Consider the following 20,154-nt stretch of genomic DNA (forward strand, 5'->3'; position numbering starts at 1 on the left):
AATGAGGGGCGATCAACAGGTTATCTCAAGTGCTTATATACAAATGCACAAAGCCTTGGAAACAAGCAGGGAGAACTGGAGGTCCTGGTGATGTCAAGGAACTATGACATGATCGGAATAACAGAGACTTGGTGGGATAACTCATATGACTGGAGTACTGTCATGGATGGTTATAAACTGTTCAGGAAGGACAGGCAGGGCAGAAAAGGTGGGGGAGTAGCACTGTATGTAAGGGAGCAGTATGACTGCTCAGAGCTCCGGTACGAAACTGCAGAAAAACCTGAGTGTCTCTGGATTAAGTTTAGAAGTGTGTGCAACAAGAGTGATGTAGTGGTGGGAGTCTGCTATAGACCACCGGACCAGGGGGATGAGGTGGATGAGGCTTTCTTCCGGCAGCTCACGGAAGCTACTAGATCGCATGCCCTGATTCTCATGGGTGACTTTAATTTTCCTGATATCTGCTGGGAGAGCAATACAGCGGTGCATAGACAATCCAGGAAGTTTTTGGAAAGCGTAGGGGACAATTTCCTGGCGCAAGTGCTAGAGGAGCCAACTAGGGGGGGTGCTTTTCTTGACCTGCTGCTCACAAACCGGGTAGAATTAGTGGGGGAAGCAAAAGTGGATGGGAATCTGGGAGGCAGTGACCATGAGTTGGTTGAGTTCAGGATCCTGACGCAGGGAACAAAGGTAAGCAGCAGGATACGGACCCTGGACTTCAGGAAAGCAGACTTCGACTCCCTCAGGGAACGGATGGCCAGGATCCCCTGGGGGACTAACTTGAAGGGGAAAGGAGTCCAGGAGAGCTGGCTGTATTTCAAGGAATCCCTGTTGAGGTTACAGGGACAAACCATCCCGATGAGTCGAAAGAATAGTAAATATGGCAGGCGACCAACTTGGCTTAATGGTGAAATCCTAGCGGATCTTAAACATAAAAAAGAAGCTTACAAGAAGTGGAAGGTTGGACATATGACCAGGGAAGAGTATAAAAATATTGCTCGGGCATGTAGGAATGTTATCAGGAGGGCCAAATCGCACCTGGAGCTGCAGCTAGCCAGAGATGTCAAGAGTAACAAGAAGGGTTTCTTCAGGTATGTTGGCAACAAGAAGAAAGCCAAGGAATGTGTGGGCCCCTTACTGAATGAGGGAGGCAACCTAGTGACAGAGGATGTGGAAAAAGCTAATGTACTCAATGCTTTTTTTGCCTCTGTTTTCACTAACAAGGTCAGCTCCCAGACTGCTGCGCTGGGCATCACAAAATGCGGAAGAGATGGCCAGCCCTCTGTGGAGATAGAGGCGGTTAGGGACTATTTAGAAAAGCTGGACGTGCACAAGTCCATGGGGCCGGACGAGTTGCATCCGAGAGTGCTGAAGGAATTGGCGGCTGTGATTGCAGAGCCACTGGCCATTATCTTTGAAAACTCGTGGCGAACCGGGGAAGTCCCGGATGACTGGAAAAAGGCTAATGTAGTGCCAATCTTTAAAAAAGGGAAGAAGGAAGATCCTGGGAACTACAGGCCAGTCAGCCTCACCTCAGTCCCTGGAAAAATCATGGAGCAGGTCCTCAAAGAATCAATCCTGAAGCACTTGCATGAGAGGAAAGTGATCAGGAACAGCCAGCATGGATTCACCAAGGGAAGGTCATGCCTGACTAATCTAATCGCCTTTTATGATGAGATTACTGGTTCTGTGGATGAAGGGAAAGCAGTGGATGTATTGTTTCTTGACTTTAGCAAAGCTTTTGACACGGTCTCCCATAGTATTCTTGTCAGCAAGTTAAGGAAGTATGGGCTGGATGAATGCACCATAAGGTGGGTAGAAAGCTGGCTAAATTGTCGGGCTCAACGGGTAGTGATCAATGGCTCCATGTCTAGTTGGCAGCCGGTATCAAGTGGAGTGCCCCAAGGGTTGGTCCTGGGGCCGGTTTTATTCAATATCTTCATAAATGATCTGGAGGATGGTGTGGATTGCACTCTCAGCAAATTTGCGGATGATACTAAACTGGGAGGAGAGGTAGATACGCTGGAGGGGAGGGATAGGATACAGAAGGACCTAGACCAATTGGAAGATTGGGCCAAAAGGAATCTGATGAGGTTCAATAAGGATAAGTGCAGGGTCCTGCACTTAGGACGGAAGAACCCAATGCACAGCTACAGACTAGGGACCGAATGGCTAGGCAGCAGTTCTGCAGAAAAGGACCTAGGGGTGACAGTGGACGAGAAGCTGGATATGAGTCAGCAGTGTGCCCTTGTTGCCAAGAAGGCCAATGGCATTTTGGGATGTATAAGTAGGGGCATAGCGAGCAGATCGAGGGTCGTGATCGTTCCCCTCTATTCGACATTGGTGAGGCCTCATCTGGAGTACTGTGTCCAGTTTTGGGCCCCACACTTCAAGAAGGATGTGGATAAATTGGAGAGAGTCCAGCGAAGGGCAACAAAAATGATTAGGGGACTGGAACACATGAGTTATGAGGAGAGGCTGAGGGAGCTGGGATTGTTTAGCCTGCAGAAGAGAAGAATGAGGGGGGATTTGATAGCTACTTTCAACTACCTGAAAGGGGGTTCCAAAGAGGATGGCTCTAGACTGTTCTCAATGGTAGCAGATGACAGAACGAGGAGTAATGGTCTCAAGTTGCAGTGGGGGAGGTTTAGATTGGATATTAGGAAAAACTTTTTCACTAAGAGGGTGGTGAAACACTGGAATGCGTTACCTAGGGAGGTGGTAGAATCTCCTTCCTTAGAGGTTTTTAAGGTCAGGCTTGACAAAGCCCTGGCTGGGATGATTTAACTGGGAATTGGTCCTGCTTTGAGCAGGGGGTTGGACTAGATGACCTTCTGGGGTCCCTTCCAACCCTGAGATTCTATGATTCTATGTTTTGGGCTCAAACTTGGAGCGGCCGTTCGCCTCTCTGGTTTTCTGATAGGCTTGCCTCAGCTCCTTAAGTTTCACGCGGCACTGCTTCGGGTCCCTGTTATGGCCTCTATCCTTCATGCCCTGGGAGATTTTGACAAATGTTTTGGCATTTTGAAAACTGGAATGGAGTTCTGATAGCACGGATCCCTCTCCCCATACAGCGATCAGATCCCGTACCTCCCGTTCGGTCCATGCTGGAGCTCTTTTGCGATTCTGGGACTCCATTGTGGTCACCTCTGCTGATGAGCTCTGCACTCACCTGCAGCTTGCCAGGGCTTAAATAGAGACTGGGAGTGGCTAAGTCATTATGCAAGGTAGCCTAATTCCCCTTGTTTTTTCCTACGCCCCCCCCCCCCCCCCCGACGTTCTGGTTAAACTTGAATTTAAACTTGGAGAGTGGTCAGTTTGGATGAGCTATTGCCAGCAGGAGAGTGAGTTTGTGTGTGTGTGTGTTCCCCGGGGGGGGGGGGTGAGAGAGCCTGGATTTGTGCTGAAATGGCCCACCTTGATTACCATGCACATTGTAGGGAGAGTGGTCACTTTGGATGAGCTATTACCAGCAGGAGAGTGAGTTTGTGTGTGTGGTTTTTGGAGGGGGGTGAGGGAGTGAGAGAACCTGGATTTGTGCAGGAAATGGCCCACCTTGATTATCATACACATTGTGAAGAGAGTGGTCACTTTGGATGGGCTATTACCAGCAGGAGAGTGAGTTTGTTTGTGGGGGGGCGGAGGGTGAGAGAACCTGGATTTGTGCTGGAAATGGCCCAACTTGATGATCACTTTAGATAAGCTATTACCAGCAGGAGAGTGGGGTGGGAGGAGGTATTGTTTCATGGTCTCTGTGTGTATATAATGTCTTCTGCAGTTTCCACGGTATGCATCCGATGAAGTGAGCTGTAGCTCACGAAAGCTCATGCTCAAATAAATTGGTTAGTCTCTAAAGTGCCACAAGTATTCCTTTTCTTTTTGCGAAGACAGACTAACATGGCTGTTACTCTGAAACCAAACAGGAAACTGAAATTCAAAAGTTTGCGGGCCTTTTCCTGTCTACCTGGCCAGTGCATCTGAGTTGAGAGCGCTGTCCAGAGTGGTCACAATGAAGCACTCTGGGATAGTTCCCAGAGGCCAATACCGTCTAATTGCGTCCACAGTACCCCAAATTCGACCCGGCAAGGCCGATTTCAGCGCTAATCCCCTTGTCGGGGGTGGAGTAAGGAAATCGATTTTAAGAGCCCTTTCAGTTGAAAAAAAGGGCTTCGTCGTGTGGATGGGTGCAGGGTTAAATCGATTTAACGCTGCTAAATTCGACCTCAACTCCTAGTGTAGACCAGGGATAAGAAGGTGAAACATGAAGCAATAAAGTTTAGAAGCTGCTGCTCAGAAAATATACTGTATGGAGCAATCCTGCAAGTGTCTGACTTGTATGATTTGGAATGATGAAACAATGCTGCAGCCTTACACAAAATAGTAGGCATATTAGAAGATCTTTATGCATACAAAAATTACAACTAATAAGTTTAAAAAAAAACCCAAACCTTTATGGTTAAGCTGAAATAGTAAAAATAACTTAAGTTGCTATATCTTGTAATATAGGTGGCACAAGTAGCAATGCCTATAGTTAAGGCTGCATGATACTTCCCATTATATAAGACCCTATTTTCAGTTGCTTATAATTTTGCCCAACTTTAAGCATTTGGTTGAAATGTTAAGCAGGAATGTTCTGTGCTGAGTGCCTCTGGCTAACTTTTTTTGCTGCAATTTAAAAAAAAAAAAATTCAACCATTTTTTATCAGTGAAAGTTGAAATTTCTTGTTTTAATTTTCTTGTTTTCCCTTCACAGATCCTAATTTTGTTCGCACGTTCCTTACTACCTACCGCTCCTTTTGTAAACCACAGGAATTGCTGAGCTTGTTGATTGAAAGGTAAACAACAAACATTTCTTTTGAAGACACTGGGGTGTTTCAGTTTAGATTACTTGCTCCTTCTCTTCTGATGATTGCAGTACAATCATAGAGTATCAGGGTTGGAAGGGACCTCAGGAGGTCATCTAGTCCAACCCCCCTGCTCAAAGCAGGACCAATCTACAATTTTTGCCCCAGATCTCTAAATGGTCCCCTCAAGGATTGAACTCACAACCCTGGCATTTGCAGGCCAATGCTCAAACCATGTCTTTGATGTCTAAGCTTTAGACCCTGATCCTGTAAATACGTAAAGCACATTATTAAAATTAGGCACGTGCAGGGCTGGATTAAGACCATCCAGGGTTCTAGGTGCGCCATGACATGGGGCCACCGTGGCTTCACCTCAACAACTCCCCCATCTTGGAGTGCCAGAGGCAGGGGGCATCATTCTTCTGCCAAACAGAAGCACTGGTCCTGTCCTGTCATTCTCTTCTTTCCCGTAGGAGCAACAGCAGGGGTCCCTTTTTTCATGGAGAGGCCAGGATGGTAATAGGGCAGCCCGATTCTTAATCCAGCACAAGGAAGGTATACACATGAGAGGGTGGGGCCTGCTGCAATTTTTTCCATCTGCCATACATAGTCCTCTGCTAGAGTGGTGATAGTGGATCTTGGCATTAACATCTGTGTAGATGTCACACCTTTCAAAGCTGTTGTTTTAAATTGTTTGCAGACATCACAGCATAGATTATACTTGGGTCACCTTTTCAAGCTTCTCTTTGCTTGCAGCCATGTAGACTAAAAACTTGCATGATTTTCTAAAAAATGAAAGCGGATGTCTACTGTCCTCTGTTGTGTGACTCTGAGAAATGGGGCCCCAAGCGCAGGTCTGTGCCTCCTTGGTACAACAGTTCCTCCACCCTCAGTGTTATGCAGTGTGCTGTGCTGTGGTTGCTTACCTCTGTCCCCGTGGTGAAGCTGTGTCTGTGAAGCTTTATTGGGATCCTTTGAAATGAAAGATGCTACATAGTTTCACTACAATAATATAACTGCACTGTCTTTTTGGTCTGTGTTTGTACAACACCTAGCACAATGGGTCCTGGTCCATGACTGAGGGCTCCTCGGTGCTGGGGGGATACAAATAAATCATCATAGTACTGGCAGCACAATGCTTGTGCTTGAAACAGCACTGCCGTTATTAACACTTATTTTCAGCCACAGTTTTAAACTGAAATTTCATGCCTGTTTGTGCTGAGATTACATTTTTGAAAGTTTGATCCATTTGGTTATTTTTGAAGTACATTGCCTGTCTTCCGGGGCACAAGAATTAAAAATAAAGATGGTAAAAAAACAAGGCATGTGCTTGTATTCTCCTCCTCCTCCTCCCTTTGTCTTTTTGCATTTCTAATATAAGCTTTTTTGGATCATGGGCCAATGTGTTTGCAGTACGATAATGGTCCCATCCTGAGCAAGGCTTCTGGGCGCTACCCTGCTACCAAACAACGATGATAAAAATTACTGTTATGAACTGTATAGCCCCATAAACATACACTGGGCTTTTAAAGCTATATAGAGGATATGATCCCTACCAAAAGGAGCTTGCAGTCTAACACAGGGTATGGAACTGCTCAGGTAACACAGTGTGCAGAGAAATCAGTAGGGTGACAATAATTTAGGAGGGATTCATGGATGAAATGAAATGACCAATTAAAATGAATGATACAGCTTGACAAGACCAAAAGGGAATAGTGGAGAGAGGGAGGCTAAGAGATGAATTGAGATGTAGATGTGGATTGTATTTTGTAGGACCTTGAAGATAAAGATCTTTAATTTGTTGGCTAGTGTCAGGACACAAATGAAGGGCAATGAAATTATAAGCTTTGAAAAGATCATTACTGCATTCCTTAACTTTTCATCAATGCACCAAAGGTGTGGCTTTTAAGATAGTCTTGAAGTAAATCAAAACTGGAATTAGAGCAGCATATACCCACTCATGCGTTGCTCAGGAGTTTTCACCTTACTTAAACCATTTTAATTATGTTTTTACTTAGTTGATTTTATTTAAAAAGGTTTTGTTCAATAACCAGCTTTGTGCTTTTGTTCATAGGTTTGAAATCCCAGAGCCTGAGCCTACTGAAGCAGATAGGTTGGCAATAGAGAAAGGAGAGCAGCCAATCAGTGCAGACCTGAAAAGATTTCGCAAGGAATATGTCCAGCCAGTACAACTCAGGTTTGGGTGCCTTTATATTTCCTGCATTAGATCCAAATTTTAGTTCAGTGTGTGTATCCTGTTTCTGACGACACAATTTACGGTGAAGAGTGTTATCAAGTGTTAAGTTGTTAGTGTGGCGAGGCTATGGACAATGATAATCCAAAGACACGTTATGATTTAGTCATTTAGGGTTTTGTTGGTTGTTACAATCTTATGTCTGTTCCATGCTGCTCACACGTGAAAACTGAATGCCCTACAGAAAGCCTGTTGCTCATTGTGTTAAAGTGGGTGCAGGTGAGGTATGTGCAATTAAAATTACTCCTTTTCTATTGAATGACTGTTCTTATAGGTTATAACCACAAAGGCCGCCTAAGCTGGTAATCCTCTTTCCTTTCATTCTTCAGTTCCATTGTTTTTTTCACTCCCTGTTCCAGCCCAGCTGATGTATTTGTACACAGGTAGCTTCTCATAGCTGCGTAGTTCTCTGCAGCACTATTGATCACCGTAACTGGCCTGAGAAGAATCGGTTTCCCTCTGAAGTCTAATCTGTAGGAATGTTTACGGTAATACTTCAGAGAGAAGTTGCTGTTTCTCCATTAGTACTTCCAGTCACTCAAGTGCTGTGGAGTCTGCCAGGCTATTTAACAATAATAAATTGAATTGGGAGCTACTTTAAGGCTCTTAATTCAGCCTTTTAAGGTTAACACTTTAAAGAACTAAAGCTGCATTTAAGATTTATCCGGTTGGTGAATGCCTTGTTCATCTTGCCCGTCTGGTGGTAAGCAGCTTACCAATGTACACCCTGATTAGGCATAGTGCTTTTAGAGTGTGGATCCATAACTTTGTTTGCTATTAAAATAACCTTTTTACATTTGTTTGTCAAGAGTTCATGCAATTTATTTTTCTACTTTGATAAATCATTTGTAATAGAAAATGAAATAGTGTGGGAAATTTATAAGCAGTTTCTTGCTACTGACTTCTGTAAAATCATTTTTGTGACTCATTGCTTTCTTTTATGGCTTGATGAACTGTTTGGAGTTAGTTTGTCGTCCTTCTTTATGAGCCCGGATTTCTATCTGTTCAGATAGAAATCCAGTTTTTATTGAAAGAATTTCTGGTGCCTTACCTTTCAGCAGTACTTAGTTGCCTGAATGGCTACTTTTGTCTGCTTCTTGTACAAGCCACATTGGGGATATGAAATACCCTTAAGAGTGGTTTTAACAGAAAGTGATCCAAGGGCCCTAGACTGTCACATAAACAGCATTTAGGCTTTGTGGGGAGGGGCAGTTTAAAACAACCATTTACTCTTTTGTGGCTTATTGTTAAAATTTTGTTCTTGGGAGAAATTAGAATTGTCTGTGGCTTCTAATAGCTTGAAACTGAATTGTCTACTGGGATTCAAAAGAGAAACCAGTTGGATGAGGTAATATATTTTATGGACCAACTTATTTTTGTGAAAGAGAGAAGCTTTCAAGCTTACACAGAGCTCTTCTTCACATCTCGGACCAGTATGGCTACAACAACACTGCCTAAGCTGTAGTAAAGCTGTCCTTAACCTCTTTGATAAACAAACAAATTGCTCTACTCAGCAGTTAATGTCACTTTTTTCCCCATCTGTAGTTAGCGGACTAATTTAAAAAAAAAATTACATTGAACTCTCCTAAGTCATCAGTGTCTTTGTCACCTTCAGGTTGAACTATTTCACTCTTCTGCTTGGGACTTTACTTGAAGTGGTAGCTTCAGGTAGCACGGAATGCCTGGCTTTCCTATTAATTGGAATGGACCAGCATGAGGAGATTACATCCATGCTGTGTGTGAGGTGTGGTCTGCTTTGGGTGTAGTTCAAGGTTTTAGTTCTAATACATCCATCCCTTTATGGTGCTGAATTTGGTAGTTTTAGGGAGTGCATGTTTTCTGTATGCAAACTGATAACTGCTGGAATCAGCTGAGGTGTTTTGTTGACAAAGTCTACCTGAAACTCTTAAATGGAGGTAAGTTGATTTTGGTGGAGGGTCCTCAGCTACGGCACCTGCTTTTTCTGGTCCCTTAGCAGCGCTTGAGTTTATTGGCTTTCAGAGAATGGTGTGAAGTGCACCTTTAATCTGGGCCACTACAAGTTATGGTCTTATAGAGTGGTATGGAGAGAGATTTGTTTGTGTGGGTTGATATGGACAGTTTTAATTTGTTATGCATCTAGATAACAAAGCAGTAGGCCCAAATAAATCAAATAGTTTGAGCCATCAGCTCAGGGGTTGTTTTTTTTTGTGTGTGTGAAGGAGAGGCGAGAAAAGCAAAGTTTCTCATCCTAAGAGTTCAAAGGACAAGTGTAATCGTATTTTGGTTCTAAAGGTTAATTTGATGCTTAATGTTTAAGAAAGTAGAGAGAAGGCAGGTGAAAACTTGTATTTCCTGATCTTAAGAGAAAAAAGTGGATCTTGTACTGTTCCTTTCCTTTCATGTGAATAAAAGGGTATAAAAAATTTCTATTACTATTTTTACAACACTGACTTTTGATATATCAGCTTTTAAAATGAAAAATGTAAATAGGAAAGAGAAACCATTAGAAAACCTATGCCTTTTTATAAATGGTAAATGTTAACTAGCTTTTTCACTTGAGAAATTTGCTAATGATATAAGAATGTTGGATTTTACTTTATTCTTTTGTTATGCAGGACTACTAACTGTAGTCTGTAACCTATCATTTAAATCAGCTTCTGTACCAAATGACTGGAGGATAGCTAATGTGACACCAATTTTTAAAAAGGGCTCCAGAGGTGACCCCGGCAGTTACAGGCCAGTAAGCCTGACTTCAGTACCGGGCAAACTGATTGAAACTATAGTAAAGAACAAAATTGTCAGACACATAGATGAACATAATTTGTTGGGGAATAGTCAACATGGTTTTTGTAAAGGGAAATCATGCCTCACCAATCATGCCTCACCAATTCTTTGAGGGGGGTCAGCAAGCATGTGAACAAGGGGGATCCAGTGGATATAGTGTATTTAGATGTTCAGAAAGCCTTTGACAGGATCCCTCACCAAAGGCTATTAAGCAAAGTAGGTAGTCATGGGATAAGGGGGAAGGTCCTCTCATGGATTGGTAACTGGTTAAAAGATAGGAAACAGGGGGTAGGACTAAATGGTCAGTTTTCAGAATGGAGAGAGGTAAATAGAGGTGTCCCCCAGTGGTCTGTACTGGATCCGGTCTAATTCAGCATATTCATAAATGATCTGGAAAAGGGGGTAAACAGTGAGGTGGCAAAATTTGCAGATGATACAAAACTACTCAAAATAGTTAAGTCCCAGGCAGACTGCGAAGAGCTACAAAAGGATGTCACAAAACTGGGTGACTGGACAACAAAATGGCAGCTGAAATTCAATGTTTATAAATGCAAAGTGATGCACATTGGAAAACATAATCCCAACTATACATATAAAATGATGGGGTCTAAATTAGCTGTTACTGCTCAAGAAAAAGGTCTTGGAGTCATTGTGGATAGTTCTCTGAAAACATCCACTCAATGTACAGTGGCAGTCAAAAGAGGGAACAGAATGTTGGGAATCATTAAGAAAGGGATAGTTAAGAAGACAGAAAATATCATACTGTCTCTATATAAATCCATGGTACGCCCACATCTTGAATACTGTGTGCAGATATCATTGTCCCATCTCAAAAAAGATATATTGGAATTGGAAAAGTTTCAGAAAAGGGCAAAAAAAAAATTATTAGGGGTATGGAGCATCTGCCATATGAGGAGAGATGAATAAGACTGGGACTTTTGAGCTTGGAAAAAAGACGACTAAAGGAGGATATGATAGAGGTCTGTAAAATCATGACTGGTGTGGAGAAAGTAAATAAAGATGTATTATTTACTCCTTTTCATAACACAAGAATTAGGAGTCACCAAATGAAATTAATAGGCAGCAGGTTTAAAATAAACGGAAGTATTTTTTCACACAACATACAGTCAACCTGTGGAACTCCTTGCCAGAGGATGTTGTGCATGCCAAGACTATAACAGGGTTCAAAAAAGAACTAGATGAATTCATGGAGCACAGGTCTATCAATGACTATTGGCCAGGATGGGCAGGGATGGTGTCCCTAGCATCTGTTTGCCAGAAGCTGGGAATGGGCGACAGGGGATGGAGCACTTGATGATTACCTGTTCTGTTTGTTCCCTCTGGGGCACCTTGCATTGGCCACTATCGGAAGTGGGCTAGATGGACCTTTGGTCTGACTCAGTATGGCCGTTCTTATGGTTTACTCTTTTGGATACACTTACGTTAATCCCTCGTCTTTTTAAATAAAACTGATTGTTAAGGCTGCAAAGTTACATTCTCAAAATTCCAGGATTACCAAAGTTAAGGTTTCACACTCAGTTCTGACTCCAACCTGTTGTGCAGATGCATTGCGATGGTCCTTAATTACATTTTTGCATACTGTAACTTCTGCAGAACCCATGCTTCATCAATGTGCAGGTTGGCTGGACTTGAGGGTTCATAAAAATTAAAAAGATTATTTTTTTCCTCCCTCTCCTCCCCCCCTTATTTTTTAGGATATTAAATGTTTTTCGACACTGGGTAGAACATCATTTTTATGATTTTGAAAGAGATTTGGAGTTGCTCGACAGACTGGAGACATTTATTTCAAGTGTAAGAGGTACAGTAACTGTTACAATCCATTTGTTCTTTTTACTTTCTAATACATTCTGGGGGTCTAATCCTGCTATCTCTTACATACATGAGTAACTTTACTCACATGAACAGTTCTTTTTACTCCAGTTGAAGTCAAATCTCACGTGCATAGACATTGCAAGATTAAGTCAGAAACCTAAATAATTTCAGACATTACTATGTTGTTCTATTAAAGCTTATTTAGCAGTAAATATTTAAGGTTGTCCTTGTCTGAAACCAGTATGGTCTTTCTTGAATTCAAAACAACTTTAGGCTTGGAAGAATTCGTTTTTTTTATTGGCAGATATCAATTTCCTCAGACATACAAACCAACGAAAAAATATTTCCATTGATGATGATCGAAATTTACAGATAGGCAAGAAAAATGGTACTTGAGATTATATTAGAGTTTGATTTAAGTATCTTTACTTTATATATTTTGACAAGATATTGACAATTTGTGTTTTAATGGTTATAAAACAAACTCTTTGAATGTGTGTCTATTGCGATCAATTGTCTGACTCCCCCCTAATTTCCTGAAACTGTAAACATTTGAATTGATAAAAATTGGAAAAAGACTTAACACCCATAATTTTGCACAGTGATACTAATTTAAATAAATAAAAATAAACCGGTATAATCTGTCTAATTTTTAAAATTGAATTCTGCCTCTTCCCCACTTTAAGTTCCTAGAGAAAATCTTTCCTCAGGGAGAGGAGAAAATTTCTTCCCTGTTGGAACACTGATCCTTTCCCATTTTACTATCCTTGTCCTGAAGACCCTGAACAACAACCATTACTCTTCCAGAAGAGGAGAGCTGAACAATATAAAAACCTTTTAGCTTCAGTTAGTGTTACTTCCTGTAGGTCTTGTAGTTAAGGCTGCAAGTCTGTCACTAAGGCCACAGATGCCGTAACTTTCTGGGACCTCCATGACTTCTGCAGCAGCTAGTGCGACTGGCCCAGGGGCCACTTGAGCAGCTCAGGCAGCCTCTGGACGGGCTGCACCGGCCACTGCTGGGGCAATCTTGGGCCACTGTGGTGCCCCTTCCCCCACCCTAGCAGCAGCAGGAGTTTCGGTGTGGGAGGGGGCTCAGGGCTGCGGGGGTGAGGGCTCCGGCAGTGCTAACCTCAGGGGGTTCCCCAGAAGTGGCGACATGTCCCTCCCTCGCATCTTAGGCAGAGGTGTGGCCAGGCGGCTCGGTACGCTGCCTCCTCCCACAGGCATTGCATCCACAGCTTGAGGCAGAGGCAATGCGTGGAGCCCTCAGGCCGCGCCTCCGCCTAGAAGCTGAGGGACATGTCGCTGCGCAGAGCCAGGTAAGGAGCCTGCTAGCCCTGTCAAACACACACGCCAGCAGCAGTGGGGGGGTCCCAGGCTACGCGCCACCAACCTTCCCCCTCCCCAGAGGCACCCCTGGGCCACCCCCCCAGAACACCCAAGATTTAGTGAGGGGTATAAAGTACAAGTCTTGGACAGGTCACGGGCCGTGAATTTTTCTTTACAGCCCATGACCTGTCCATGACTTTTACAAAAAATACCCGTGACTAAAATATAACCTTACTTATAGTTGAACACTGTGATAACATTCCCTAAAGCAGTGGCCCTCAACCTTTCCAGACTACTGTACCCCTTTCAGGAGTCCAATTTGTCTTGTGTACCCCCAAGTTTCATTTCATTTAAAAACTACTTGCTTACAAAATCAGACATAAAAATACAAAAGCGTCACAGCACGCTATTACTGAGAAATTGCTTACTTTCTCATTTTTACCTTATAATTATAAAATAAATTGATTGAAATATAAATGTACTTAAATTTCAGTATATCATGTATAGAGCAGTATGAACAAGTAATTGTATGAAATTTTAGTTTGTACTAGGGCTGTCAAGCATTTAAAAAAATTAATCGCAATTCATTGCACGATTAATTGCTCTGTTAAATAATAATAGGATACCATTTATTTAAATAGTTTTGGATTTTTTTACATTTTCAAACATTGATTTCACTTACAATACAGAATACAAAGTGTACGGTGCTCACTTTATTTTTTATTACAAATATTTTCACTGTAAAAAACAAAAGAAATAGTATTTTTCAATCCACCTAATACAAGCACAGTAGTGCAATCTCTTTATCATGAAATATGAACTTACAAATGTAGAATTATGTACCCAAAAAACCTGCATTCAAAAATAAAACAATGTAAAACTTTAGTGCCTGCAAGTTCACTCAGTCCTACTTCTTGTTCAGGCAATTGCTAAGACAAACAAGTTTGTTTACATTTGCAGGAGATAATGCTGACCGCTTCTTGTTTCCAGTGTCACCTGAAAGTGAGAACAGGCGTTCTCATGGCACTGTTATAGCCGGCGTTGTAAGATATTTTCGTGCCAGATGCACTAAAGATTCATATGTCCCTACATACTTCAACCATCATTCCAGGGGACACGCATCCATGCTGATGACAGGTTCTGCTCAATAACAGTTCAAAGCAGTGTGGACCGACGCATGTTCATTTTCATTATCTGAGTCAGATGCCACCAGCAGCAGGTTGATTTTCTTTTTTTGGTGATTCGGGTTCTGTAGTTTCCACATCAGTGTGTTGCTCTTTTAAGACTTCTGGAAGCATGCGCCACACCTCGTCCTTCTCAGATTTTGGAAGGCACTTCAGATTCTTAAACCTTGGGTCGAGTGCTGTAGCTATCTTTAGAAATCTCACACTGGTACCTTCTTTGTGTTTCGTCAAATCTGCCGTGAAAGTGTTCTTAAAACGAACAATGTGCTGGGTCATGATCCAAGACTGCTATAGCATGAAATATATGGCAGAATGCTGGTAAATCAGAGTGGGAGACATACAATTCTCCACTAAGGAGTTTTGTCACAAATTTAATTAATGCACTATTTTTTTAATGAGCATCATCAGCACGGAAGCATGTCCTCTGGAATGGTGGCCAAAGCATGAAGGGGCATACGATTGTTTAGCATATCTGGCATGTAAAGACCTTGCAGTGCTGGCTACAAAAGTGCCATGCCAATACCTGTTCTCACTTTCTGGCAACATTGTAAATAGGAAGCGGGCAGCATTATCTACTGTAAATGTAAAAAAACTCATTTGTCTGAGCGATTGGCTGAACAAGAAGTAGGACGGAGGGGACCTGTAGGCTCTAAAGTTTTACATTGTTTTGTTTTGAGTGCAGTTATATAACAAAAAAATCTACATTTGTAAGTTGCACTTTCACGATAAAGAGATTGCACTGTGGTACTTGTATCAGATGAATTGAAAAATACTATTTCTTTTGTTTGCCACTTTTACAGTGCAAATATTTGTAATAACAATATAAAGTGAGCATTGTCTACTTTGTATATTGTGTTGTAATTGAAATCAATATATTTGAAAAGGTAGAAAAACATTCAAAAATGTTTAATAAATTTCAGTTGGTATTCTATTGTTTTATCAGTTCAGCTAAAACTGCTGTTAATCGCTTTTAATTTTTTTGAGTTAATCGCGTGAGTTAACTGCAATTAATCAACAGCCCTAGTTTGTACTGACTTTGCTAGTGCTTTTTATGTAACCTGTTGTAAAACTAGGCAAATATCTAGATGAGTTGATGTATCCCCAGGAAGACCTCTGCAAATCCCCAGGGGCGTATGTATCCATGGTTGAGAACCACTGCCCTAAAGACATGAGCAAACTCCCTTTGCAGTCCACTTGGAGAGTAACATTGATGTCAGCTGAATCTAGATGACTTCTTGGCAATGCCTGGATGTCACTTTTAGGTTACCAAATTAGCCATCCTGTAATACAATTTTGAGTTATAAATTTAAAAAACAGTTGTTGATCTCCTGCTGGGTTGATAGTCACTATGTAAGATTTTCCTGATAGACTATTTTTGGCCAGTTCCTTGAAGGGATTTTGGTTTGAAATCCCTGGTCTAGAGACTCACTGGGCCTCAGGACGTGTTTTATGTACTCTACATTTATGAAACAATCTTAGTGTTCAAAAGTAAACATTTATAAAAGTTTATTTTTTCAAGTCTTTATGCTGCAGAGTTGTTAACAGGCCACTTCACCTTGAGTGGTCTCTTATAATAGGTGTTAAATACTTATGCTAAACAGTCTTGTAGTTAGCTGCCAGACTGAGGGCTTGTCTCCACTTACCAGTGGATCCACGCTGCGGCAATGGATCCGCTGGGAGTTGATTTCGTAGGTCTAGTGAAGACCTGCTAAATCGACCGCAGATCACTCTGCCATTGATTCCGTTACTCCACCGGAATGAGAAGAATCATAGAATATCAGGGTTGGAAGGGACCTCAGGAGGTTATCTAGTCCAACCCCCTGCTCAAAGCAGGACCAATCCCCAATTAAATCATCCCAGCCAGGGCTTTGTCAAGCCTGACCTTAAAAACTTCTAAGGAAGGAGATTCTACCACCTCCCTAGGTAACGCATTCCAGTGTTTCACCACCCTCCTAGTGAAAAAGTTTTTCCTAATATCCAACCTAAACCTCCCCCACTGCAACTTGAGACCATTACTCCTTGTCCTGTCCTCTTCTACCACTGAGAATAGTCTAGAACCATCCTCTCTGGAACCATCTCTCAGGTAGTTGAAAGCAGCTATCAAATCCCCCCTCATTCTTCTCTTCTGCAGACTAAACAATCCCAGTTCCCTCAGCCTCTCCTCATAAGTCATGTGTTCCAGACCCCTAATCATTTTTGTTGCCCTTTGCTGGACTCTCTCCAATTTATCCACATCCGTCTTGTAATGTGGGGCGCAAAACTGGACACAGTACTCCAGATGAGGCCTCACCAATGTCGAATAGAGGGGAACGATCACGTCCCTCAATCTGCTCGCTATGCCCCTACTTATACATCCCAAAATGCCATTGGCCTTCTTGGCAACAAGGGCACACTGCTGACTCATATCCAGCTTCTCGTCCACTGTCACCCCTAGGTCCTTTTCCGCAGAACTGCTGCCTAGCCATTCGATCCCTAGTCTGTAGCTGTGCATTGGGTTCTTCCGTCCTAAGTGCAGGACCCTGCACTTATCCTTATTGAACCTCATCAGATTTCTTTTGGCCCAATCCTCCAATTTGTCTAGGTCCCTCGGTATTCTGTCCCTGCCCTCCAGCGTATCTACCACTCCTCCCAGTTTAGTATCATCTGCAAATTTGCTGAGAGTGCAATCCACACCATCCTCCAGATCATTTATGAAGATATTGAACAAAACCGACCCCTGGGGCACTCCACTTGCCACCGGCTGCCAACTAGACATGGAGCCATTGATCACTACCCGTTGAGCCCGACAATCTAGCCAACTTTCTACTCACCTTATAGTGCATTCATCCAGCCCATACTTCTTAAGGGGAGTTGACAGGAGAGTGTCTTCTGTTGACATAGCGTAGTGTGGACACCGTGGTAAGTAGATCTAAGCTACGTCGACTTGAGTTACGCTACTAATGTAACTCAAATTGCATAGCTTAGATCGACTTTCCTCCGTAGTGTAGACCTGCCCTGAGAATCTGTCTACACTTAAAATGCTGCAGTGACACCTCTGTAACGGTTCAGTGAAGATGCTACTTACACCGACAGGAGGGATTCTCCTATTGGCATAGGTAATCCATCTCTCCAAGAGGCGGTAGCTATTCTCCCATCAACCTACTGCTGTCTAGATTAGGAAATTAGGTCAGTTTAAATGCATCTTTCAGGAATCTGGATTTTTCACACCCTGGTTGTACTGATCTAATTTCCTAGTGTAGACCAGACCTGAGTACCTTTCCCAGACCTGAAGAGGAGCTCTGTGTAGCTCAAAAGCTTGTCTCTGTCACCAGCAGAAGTTGACCCAATAAAAGATTTTACCTCACCCACCATGTCTCTATAATGAACTAACACAATATATTGGAAAGTCATCATACAACTAAAAACTGTAAAGTTGAACAAGTAGGGCCAGACTCTCAAAATTCAACACAAAACAGATGCACCCAAAAATGTGCAGTCTTTGTGCCAGTATTTGCATACGGAAATGGGTAACTGCGCACCTAACTTCTTTGCACATGCAGTTTCCTGATTTGCATACACAAATGTAGCCTTTGGTGGGTGCACAAATTGTTTGTTAAAGAAAATAATTTGGCCCATGAACCTGAATTTTTTCTATCCCATTCTATAAAATGTAAACAAATTTGTTAATCTTTTCTTTAGGTACTGAATGCTATCCTTATTTCACATCATTCTACTAGTTAACAAGCAGAAGTGTACATCTAACAAAATTATCATTTGAAAAAGCTGTTAAACCATTAATATGAACGTTTTTAATGTTGTTTTTTACAGGCAAATCCATGAAGAAGTGGGTAGAATCCATTGCTAAAATTATCAAAAGAAAAAAACAATGTCAAGCAAATGGAATTAGTCATAACATTACCTTTGAGAGCCAGCCTCCCCCAATTGAATGGCATATTTGCCATCTTGGACAGTTTGAGATGGACCTGATGACACTACACCCAATAGAAATTGCTCGTCAGCTAACACTTCTAGAATCTGATCTCTACAGGTAGTTATTCAAAAAATGTGTGTGTTCCTTAGTTAGTTAGCTTTTTGTTAGCTCCATAAGTCACACTGTTTGCACTAGTCAGAAGCATGAATTTCCTTTTCTGACAGGAGAAAACTAGCAGGATTAATATGGAAATCTAAAAGTATGTTCCTTTTATTTGTAAAAATAAAAAAAGGGCTCATTGCCATATGTAATCCCATTTTACGGGTTTGTAATGGGAAATGATAATGCTCTCTGCAGTCACTTTTAATACCTCCCCTATATTTGACTTTCATTTGTAATTGAAATGTTGAGTTAATCAAATTGCATTCAGCTTTAGCAAGAAAAAAATCTTTAATTTGTAGAATCAGCCTGAAGTATATTCTTCTCTTTTATGATATGCAAAGTAAGGTTTGCTCACCTTCTGTCCTATACCAAAGTGTTTATCCCTCAACATATTAGACTTGTGTCAACATAACCAGACTTGTACAGTAAATAATTAGGACACTAAAATGCTGTAGTGAGTAGACAACACTAAAACATAACTGGGACATAATATGTGAATTCTCAAAATAAAAGTTTGGGGGTATCTTATAAAAAATGCTTGTAGCATTCTAAAAATAACTTTATTCTCTAGGGGCCCTCATAAAAACTAAGGTATTTAAACTGGGATTTTTGAAAGGTTTGCATGCTACAATGGCAGAAGGATTTCTAATAAAATATTTCTTTTTGCACATCAGGCTTTTATAGGGTTTGTTGATCCCCATTTCAGCAACACATTACTCATGTTTACCCATTAGATAACGAGAAGTTTTCTTTGTTCAGGATGCTTATTTCTTCCTTCAGAAGACAAAACTGAGTCCTTAGTAATTTTCTAATCTGAAAATACTCCACTGATGTTCTTTTAACAGAGACTGGCGTTTTCTAGAGTCCATTAGTGTGCGTGTTGAAATACCAGTCCAGTGATTATTTTGAATGACTGTTCCATAATGGATTATATTGAATAATCTGTACCAAATGTCATGTCACAAGTAAGGGGAAGAAATATGAAATAAGTCTTCTACTGCAAACATGGAACATATGAACATTAAGTATCAAACATTCCTTTGCCTCATACTTAACATTTTCTTTCAATAGGGCAGTGCAGCCGTCTGAACTTGTTGGGAGTGTGTGGACTAAAGAAGATAAGGAAATTAACTCCCCAAATCTATTAAAAATGATTCGGCACACTACAAATCTTACTCTTTGGTTTGAAAAGTAAGTACTGGGGATGTTAACGTACTGCCATGGAATCAAGTTGAAGTTCAGGGATCGCTCAGGTTTTCTTACAGTTTAAAGGAGATTCCTTTATTTTGAATTATAAAATAGTTGTTGTGTATTCCAGTAATCACTACCTTAGTTAAGCGTTGATTTTGTGCTTGGCACAGTACAGGACAAAACCAAAAATCTGCAAGGCAGCCTCCTCCTTTTAAGTTTTAAACTGCCTATTTCGGTGAAAACACTGAGAAGCGTAGGGTAATGGTCTTCATTTTGAACTCCTGTTCTTTATGATGACTAAACAGTAGATTTCAGTGCCTAGCAACGTGAATTTTTTAATTCCAATGTTTCCTAATACCACGTTTCTTGACTAGGTGCATTGTGGAAACAGAGAATTTTGAGGAGCGAGTGGCTGTGTTAAGTAGGATAATCGAAATCCTGCAGGTTTTTCAAGAGTTGAATAATTTCAATGGTGTGTTGGAGATAGTCAGTGCAATGAATTCTGTGTCAGTGTACAGACTAGATCATACATTTGAGGTAAGTCTTCTGAGTGACTTGTGCATCCTTCTTAAGAGACTAACCAGAATCAAGAAAAACAAATCCTATACCATTTTTTTTAAATAAACACTGTTATTTTACAGTTACTTACTTTATAAGTGTAATGTGAAACACTCGTGAGGAATG

General features: G+C 41.5%; 1 protein-coding gene across 5 annotated transcripts in view; it reads left to right on the forward strand.

Annotated features, from left to right (window-relative positions):
* Positions 1-20,154, forward strand: part of SOS2 (SOS Ras/Rho guanine nucleotide exchange factor 2) — a 111,347-nt gene that overhangs the window by 72,264 nt on the left and 18,929 nt on the right. For all 5 annotated transcript variants that reach the window (XM_073350211.1, XM_073350213.1, XM_073350214.1 and 2 more), the window contains 6 exons: positions 4,751-4,832; positions 6,916-7,038; positions 11,577-11,680; positions 18,015-18,234; positions 19,351-19,470; positions 19,845-20,007. In XM_073350211.1, the coding sequence (XP_073206312.1) occupies positions 4,751-4,832; positions 6,916-7,038; positions 11,577-11,680; positions 18,015-18,234; positions 19,351-19,470; positions 19,845-20,007 (812 nt within the window). The remainder of the gene's footprint in view (positions 1-4,750; positions 4,833-6,915; positions 7,039-11,576; positions 11,681-18,014; positions 18,235-19,350; positions 19,471-19,844; positions 20,008-20,154) is intronic.

The sequence above is a fragment of the Lepidochelys kempii genome, chromosome 6 (assembly GCF_965140265.1).
Source record: "Lepidochelys kempii isolate rLepKem1 chromosome 6, rLepKem1.hap2, whole genome shotgun sequence".
In the NCBI taxonomy this organism is placed as follows: Eukaryota; Metazoa; Chordata; order Testudines; family Cheloniidae; genus Lepidochelys; species Lepidochelys kempii.